This window comes from Nicotiana tomentosiformis, chromosome 2 (assembly GCF_000390325.3).
Source record: "Nicotiana tomentosiformis chromosome 2, ASM39032v3, whole genome shotgun sequence".
Lineage (NCBI taxonomy): Eukaryota > Viridiplantae > Streptophyta > Magnoliopsida > Solanales > Solanaceae > Nicotiana > Nicotiana tomentosiformis.
In genome coordinates, this window is record NC_090813.1 from 16438194 (window position 1) to 16445959 (window position 7766).

The 7766-nt window shown below is 45.1% G+C and overlaps 1 protein-coding gene across 1 annotated transcript; it reads right to left on the reverse strand.

Annotated features, from left to right (window-relative positions):
• Positions 1–5800: 5800 nt before the first annotated feature.
• LOC138904395 (uncharacterized) lies at positions 5801–7510 on the reverse strand. Its single transcript, XM_070192897.1, has 2 exons — positions 7090–7510; positions 5801–6501 (listed from the first exon to the last, which is right to left on the reverse strand). The coding sequence occupies exons 1-2, from the start codon at positions 7508–7510 to the stop codon at positions 5801–5803; spliced, it is 1122 nt and encodes a 373-aa protein (XP_070048998.1).
• Between the last annotated feature and the right edge of the window lie 256 nt (positions 7511–7766).

Below are 7766 nucleotides of genomic sequence, written 5' to 3' on the forward strand. Positions count from 1 at the left end.
GATGGGATCCTCCACTGGATCTGCTGGTGGTGCTACTAGGGCAGCTCTGGGATGCCCTCATCCCCTCGATGCCCTCCCCCTGCCTCTACCTCGCCCTCTAGCAATGGGGGGAGCAGCTTCTCCCAGGTCTGAAATGTCCGCTCTACGCATCCTCACCATCTTTGAGAGAATAAAAGAAAGAAACTTAGTATACCATCAACTGCACGATAGGAGATGAATAAAGAGTAGTTTCCTAACACCCTATAGCCTCTCGAAGATAAGTACGGATGTTTCCGCAACGATCCGTAAGACTCTACTAGGCCTTCCCATAACTTGTGAGACCAATGTGAACCTAGTGCTCTGATACCATGTTGTCACGACCCAATTCCGTTATAGGCCGTGATGGCGCCCAACACCGTTGTTAGGCAAGCCAACACTGATCAACTAGTGATTTCCCGCTTAGATAAATTTGTAAACGATAGCTTTTTCCTTATTTAAAAAAAGGATTTAGGATTTTGCAATTTTAACATAAATAAATGGAAGCAACTAGTACTAGTCGTAATCATATGAGAAATCCAAAATCATAAGTCTACTAGCGTGTGTGCCAAGACGTGGTATCACAAGTATGTGGGCAATCTAGGAGAATACACAAAACAATGCTAGCCTACTATTTGAAAGGAAATAGACATAAAATAAAAGAATATAAGAGAGACTCCAGCTGCTGCAGAACGACTCCAAAGGACAGCTTACCGGGAAGTCTCGAGCTGGGAAATTAGTCTACGCGCCGGACTGGTGGCCAAATGCACCTGCCTCAAATCCTGTACAATCAAGTACAGAAGTGTAGCGTGAGTACATAAAAATATGTACCCAGTAAGTATCAAGTCTAACCTCGAAGAAGTAGTGACGGGGGATCGATTTCGACACTCACTAGGGCCAACAATATAATAATATGTGATTCTAAATAAGCATGATACACATAACTAACAATAAACTCAGAATAAGAAATAACTGTACAATTCTTCCATCATATCTAAGAAGCCAAAAATACTTCTTCATTTTTAACAAATGATCTCTAAAATATTAAATTTATACCAATTATAAAAAAAAGGGCTTCCACTTCTATAATCACACATAAATTCCACCGAGGACGTTCGGCCCGATCCAACATAAAAATGTAAACTGTGCACTTCCAAGGGTCGAACTACACAAACCATAGATGCATCTATTAACCTGCCGAGGCGAACGACCCGCTCCCAAGAGAGTAGTGGAAATAGTCACCCCGCTCGCGGAATATACTTGCGATGCGGTTAAATATAAATATAACGTAATTTTTCTCAATTATTTTCAAAATATTAATTTACTTGAAACCTTTGAAATCTTGAAATCCTCAACTTAGTTCCATTCAATGCAAATAAAAAATTATATTCAGATAACGGTACCCACCAAAGCATGGTGTAAGCCTAGAACTACCCGGACATAACAAGAATAGTAGCTATGTACGGACTCTCGTCACTTCGTACATACGTAGCCCCCACAATAATCAAATATTAATTAAGATCACCTATGGGGAAAGTTTCCTCTTACAAGGTTAGAAAAGAGACTGACCTCGCTTTAAGGCCTACTTTTCGGTCCAGGCTTATGCCCAAACCCTCAATTTGGTGCCGAGCAATCCAAAACTATCCAAATAGTGTAGAAACTAATCAATATAGGCTTAAAAGTTTGTATTCCTACCATTTAAGTAATTTTCCAACTCTAAATGCAAGATTCCTAAAATTCACCCCGGGCCCACATGCTCAGATTCCAGAAATTTTTAAAGAAAGTTGTTACCCACGACCTAAGGAACATAAATATACGATTATCACTAAGTTTCGTGGTCAACTTCGTGGTAAAAAATCTCATTCTTGTCAAACCCTAGGTTTTTCATCTAATCCACGATTTCTACTAATTTTCATGTTGAAAGCTACCCAAAATCGACGTATTGAACTCATGATAGGCAGAAATTACTTACCTCTAAAAGCTAGGTGGAAATCCCCCTCAAGAAGATCCAATAATCGCCTAAAGAGTGAAAGAAAATGAGTGAAAATGGCTTAAGTCCCGTATTAATTGAAGCTCCCTGCTCCAGCGATTTTTGCACCTGCGGTGCATAGGCCGCACTTACGGATCCAATTCTGCGGAGCAGGTGTCCGCTTCTGCGGAGTTGACTGGGCAGGCTGGGACCGCATTTGCGGAAGGGCTCCCGCTTCTGCATAGAAGGAGCCGCATCTGCGGAACCTGCCTGGCCATCCTTGGATCACATCAGCGGGGACTTGGCTCGCACCTGTGGATGGCCAACCGCATGTGCGATTATGACACATCTGGAGCACTCAGTTGCAATTCCAAATTCTCAAATTAGTCCGAGCCTCGTATGATTGGCACCCGGGGCCTCCCAGGTCCCCGCCAGAACATATCAACAAGTTTGGAATCACAAAACGGACTCGCTCGAACTCACGGAATGCTCGAAACAACATTAAAACTAAGAATCACACCCTAAAACCTATTGAATCAAACGTAAGAACTTCAAGTTCTTCAATTTACTTCCAATGCGCCGAAACATACTTATACTACTCGAAATGACACCAAATTTTTCCTGCAAGTCCTAAATAATACTACGGAACTATTTTCGATCTCAGAAATCCGTTTGGACCTCGATGTCGCCAAAACCCGCTCCAAACCAAATTTTAAAGGGCTTCTAAAACCTTTAAGAACCAACTTTCACTATTGGGCGCCAAAATGCTCCCGGGTCATCCAAAATCCGATCCGAACATTCTCCCAAGTCTGAAAGTATCATACGAACCTATTGAAATTGTCAAATCCCGATTCCGAGGTCGTTTACTCAAAATGCTGACCGAAGTCAAACTTGGCCTTTTAAGCTAATCTTAAGGAACCAAGTGTTCCGATTTCAACCCAAACTCTTCCAAATCCCCAACCAACCATCCCCGCAAGTCATAAATCAATAAAAGCAAGTACGAGAATTCTTATTTAGGGGAACAGGGTTCTAGAAAGTAAAATGACCGGTCGGGTCGTTACATTCTCCACCTCTTAAATAAACGTTGGTCCTTGAACGGGTCTAAATTCACACCTGAAGTGTTGAATAAGTGTGGATATCTGCTCCGCATGTCCTCCTCGACCTCTCAGGTCACCTCCTCGACTGGTTGGCTCCTCTACTGAACCTTTATTATAGAAATTCTCTTGGACCTCAACTGGCGGTCCTGTCTAGCAACAATAGCAATTGGCTCCTCCTTATAACCCAAGCTCTTATCTAGCTGAATAGTACTGAAGTCTAACACATGAGACAAGTCGACTTGATACCTCCGGAGCATAGACATGTGAAAAAGTGTATGAACCCCTAATAGACTGAGAGGTAAAGCAAGCTCATAAGCAACCTCCCCAACTCGCCTCAACACCTTAAATAGGCCTATAAATCTTGGGCTCAACTTGCCCTTCTTTCCGAATCTTATAATACCCTTCATCGGCGATACTTTCAAGAGAACCTTCTCGCCTACCACAAATGATACATCACGCGCCTTCTTATCCGCGTAACTCTTCTGTCTGGACTTCGCTGTGCGAAGTCGCTCCTGAATCAACTTTACCTTTTTCAAGGCATCCTTCACCAGATCAGTACCATATATCCTAGCCTCGCCGGGCTCAAACCACTCGATGGGAGAACGACATCGCCGACCATATAAAGCCTCAAATGGGGCCATCTCGATGCTGGACTGATAACTGTTGTTGTAAGAAAACTCGGCCAAAGGCAAGAATTGATCCCATTGTCCCCCAAAGTAAACCACACATGCTCTCAACATGTCCTGCAATATTTGAACTGTCCGCTCTGACTGGCCGTCGATCTGTGGATGGAATGCTATGCTGAGCTCTACACGGGTCCTCAACTCACTCTGTACGGACATCTAGAAATATGAGGTGAACTGAGGGCCTCTATCTGATATGATGGAAACATGCACACCATGCAACCGAACTATCTCCTGAATATAAATCTAGGCCAACTTCTCTGAAGTATATGTAGTCACAACCGAAATAAAGTGTGCCGACTTGGTCAACCTGTCGACAATGACCAAAACTGCATCAAGCTTTCGCAAGGTCCGTGTCAACCCAACTACGAAGTCCATAGTGATTCGCTCCCATTTCAACTCAGGTATAGTCATCTGCTGAAGTAGGTCACCTGGCCTTTGGTGCTCATACTTGACCTGCTACAATTTAGACACCTAGCTACATACTCCACTATGTCTTTATTCATCCGCCACCACCAATAATGTTGTCTCAGGTCACGATACATCTTTGTAGCACCTGGATGAATAGAATACCGAGAACTGTGTGCCTCCTCTAGAATCCTCTCCCTCAAGCCATCGACATTAGGAACACATAGACGGCCCTGGAGTCGCAGAACACCATCATTGCCAATAAAAACCTCCTTGGCACCACCCTATAGTACCGTCTCTCTAAGAACTGCCAAGTGCGGATCATCAAACTATCGGGCCTTGATCTGCCCCAATAATAAAGACTGAGCAACAACACATTCAAGAACTCGTCTGGGCTCTAAAATATCCAACCTCACAAGTTTGTTAGCCAAGGACTGAATGTCTAGAGCTAGTGGCCTCTCCTCCGCTGAAATAAATGCCAAGCTACCCATACTCTCTGCCTTCCTGCTTAAGGCATCTACGACCACATTTGCCTTGCCCAGATGATAAAGAATGGCGATGTTGTAATCCTTCAGTAACTCAAGCCATCTATGTTGCCTCAAATTGAGATCCCTTTGCTTGAACAAATGTTGTAAGCTGCGATAATCAGTATAAACCTCACATGATACCCCATACAGATAATGCCTCCATATCTTAAGAGCATGGACAATCGTGGCCAACTTTAAATCGTGCACATGGTAATTCTTCTTATGGATCTTCAGCTGACGTGAAGCATATGCAATAAATCACCCCTCCTGCATCAAGACATAACCCAGGCCAACTCGTGAAGCGTCGCAATAAACTGTATACATCCCCGATCCGGAAGGCAACTGGTGCTGTGGTCAAAGCTGTCTTGAGCTTCTGAAATCTCGCCTCATAATCATCGGACCAATGGAATAGAGCACCCTTCTGGGTCAATCTAGTCAAAGGTGCTACTATGGATGAAAAGCTCTGCACAAACTGACGATAATAACCTGCTAACCCCAGGAAACTCCTGATCTCAGTCACCGAAGTGGGATGAGGCCAACTCTGAACTGCCTCAATCTTCTTGGGATCCACCTTAATACCCTCTCCTGATACAACATGCCCCAAGAATGCCACTGACTCTAGCCAAAACTCACACTTGGAGAACTTGGCATATAGCTTCTGTTCTCACAATGTCTGAAGCACCACTCTCAAATGTTGCTCGTGCTCCCCCAGGCTAAGTGAGTAAATCAAGATGTCATCAATGAAGACAATAACGAAGGAATCAATATAAGGCCTGAACACCCGGTTCATCAGATCCATAAACGCTGTTGGGGCATTAATCAAGACAAATGACATCACTAGAATCTCATAATGGCCATATCTAGTAGGGAAGGCAGTCTTTGGGACATTTGAGTCCCGGATCTTTAACTGATGGTACCCCGATCTCAAGTTGATCTTAGAAAACACCCTGCAACTGGTCAAACAAATCATTAATACGCGACAACGGGTACTTTTTCTTGATGGCAACTTTGTTCAACTGGAGGTAATCAATGCATATCCGCATAGTTCCATCTTTCTTCTTCGCAAATAACACTGGTGCACCCCAAGGTGATATACTTGGTCTAACAAACCCCTTTTGCCAATAACTCCTCAAGCTGCTCCTTCAGCTTATTTGGAGCTATACGATACGGTGGGATAGATATAGGCTGGGTACCTAGAGCCAAATCAATACAGAAATCAATATCATAATCTGGCGGCATGCCTGGAAGGTCAGAAGGAAACATATCAGCAAATTCCCAGACTACTGGCACTGAATCACTCGTCGGAGACTCTGCGGTTGTATCCTGAACATATGCTAGATACGCCAAACAACCCTTCTCGACCAGATGTCGAGCCTTTAGAAAAGAGATAACCCGACTAGATGTACTAACAGAGGAACCCTTCCATTCCAATCTCGGCAATTCTGGCATCGCTAAAGTAACGGTCTTGGCATGAAAATCAAGGATGTCATGATATGAGGATAACCAGTCCATGCCTAGGATGACCTCAAAGTCGATCATATCAAGTAACAGAAGGTCTGCTCTAGTTTCGTAACCACATAATGTAACCACACAAGACCGGTAGACCCGATCCACAATCGCAGAATTGCCTACAGGAGTGGATACATAAACATGAGTACCCAAGAACTCATGAGGAATATCCAGGAAATGAGAAAATAGAGATGACACATATGAATAGGTATAACCTGGATCAAATAGTACTGAAGCATCCCTACCGCATACAGAAATAATACCTGTGATCACGGCATTTGAGGCCACTAGATCTGGTTTGGACAGAAAAGCATAGAATCTAGCTAGAGCGCCGACTGGTTGGCCTCCGCCTGGCTGAACAATAGCTGGCTAACCTCCCCCTGCCTGGCCTCCACCTTTAGGATGACCCCTACCTGCCTATCCTCCACCTCTGGGCGGTCGGACAGCTAGTGCTGTAATCATAGGCTGATGACCCTACTGTACTACCTTGCCCCAAAGTTTGGGACAAAATCTCTTCATGTGACCCAGATCTCCACACTCGTAACAATCTCTCGGTACCATAGACTGCTGCCCCGAAGTCTGACCCTGATGGCATGAATACCCACTAGAAGAACCCTGAATGGCTAGTGGGCGGTATGAACTCTTTGGCATGGCGCTGAAATAATCACTGGAAGAACCCTGATGAACTGGTGGGTGATAAGAACTACCTGGCATAGCACTGAAATAGGGTTGTGCTGGAGCACCCCGAGGAGGTGGTGGTGGTGCTGGATATGTGGGCCTGCTAGGCTGACCCCTCCCAAACTGACCTCTGCCCCTAGACGGGGCACCTCTAAACTCTCTCGAGAATCGGGTCCTCTTGTCCTACTGCATCTGCTCTCTACCCCTCTGGCTGTATCCCTCAATCCTCCGAGCAATCTCTACCACTAGCTGATAATCAGTACCCATCTCAACCTCCCCGGCCATGCTAGCCCGAATACTGGGGTGTAACCCCGCAATAAATCTCCACACTCTTTCTGCGTCCGTAGGAAGTATCATAAGTGCATGTCGAGACAGCTCAAAAAATCTCGCCTCATAATCGGTCACAAACATCTGACCCTGCTCGAGCTGCTCTAACTGACAACGCAACTCTTCCTTCTGAGAGGGTGGAACATAACTGTCCAATAGAAGCCGTGTAAACTGATCCCAAGTCATGGGAGGAGAAAACGCTGGTCTTCTAAGAAGGTAAGATTGCCACCATCTACGGGCCCTGCCCTCCAGCTGGAAAGAGGTGAAATATACTCCATGGGACTCTAATATCCTCATATAGTACAGTCTGTCCCTGTACCGAACAATGAAGTCCTAGGGGTCCTCATGCCACTCACCCCCGAAGATAGGAGGGTGTAGCCTAGTCCATCTGTCCAGTAGCTTCTGCAGATCGCCATCCGCAACTGGTCTAGGCTCAAGTGCTATTGCAGCAACTAGAAGGGCCCCGCCCACGGGTAGTGTGCCCAGAGTTTGATATACTACAGCTGCGTGCCCGGTAGGGGTCTGTGCTCCCCCTACTGCCTGAGATGTGGCT

What these genes read in the sequence shown, in the direction of transcription:
- LOC138904395 (XM_070192897.1), bottom strand. Translation starts at nt 7,510, where the DNA reads ATGAGGATATTAGAGTCCCATGGAGTATATTTCACCTCTTTCCAGCTG. An exon ending in TGAGGGATACAGCCAGAGGG is followed by an intron (nt 6,502 to 7,089) that starts GTAGAGAGCAGA and finishes TGTCCAAACCAG; the next exon opens with ATCTAGTGGCCTCAAATGCC.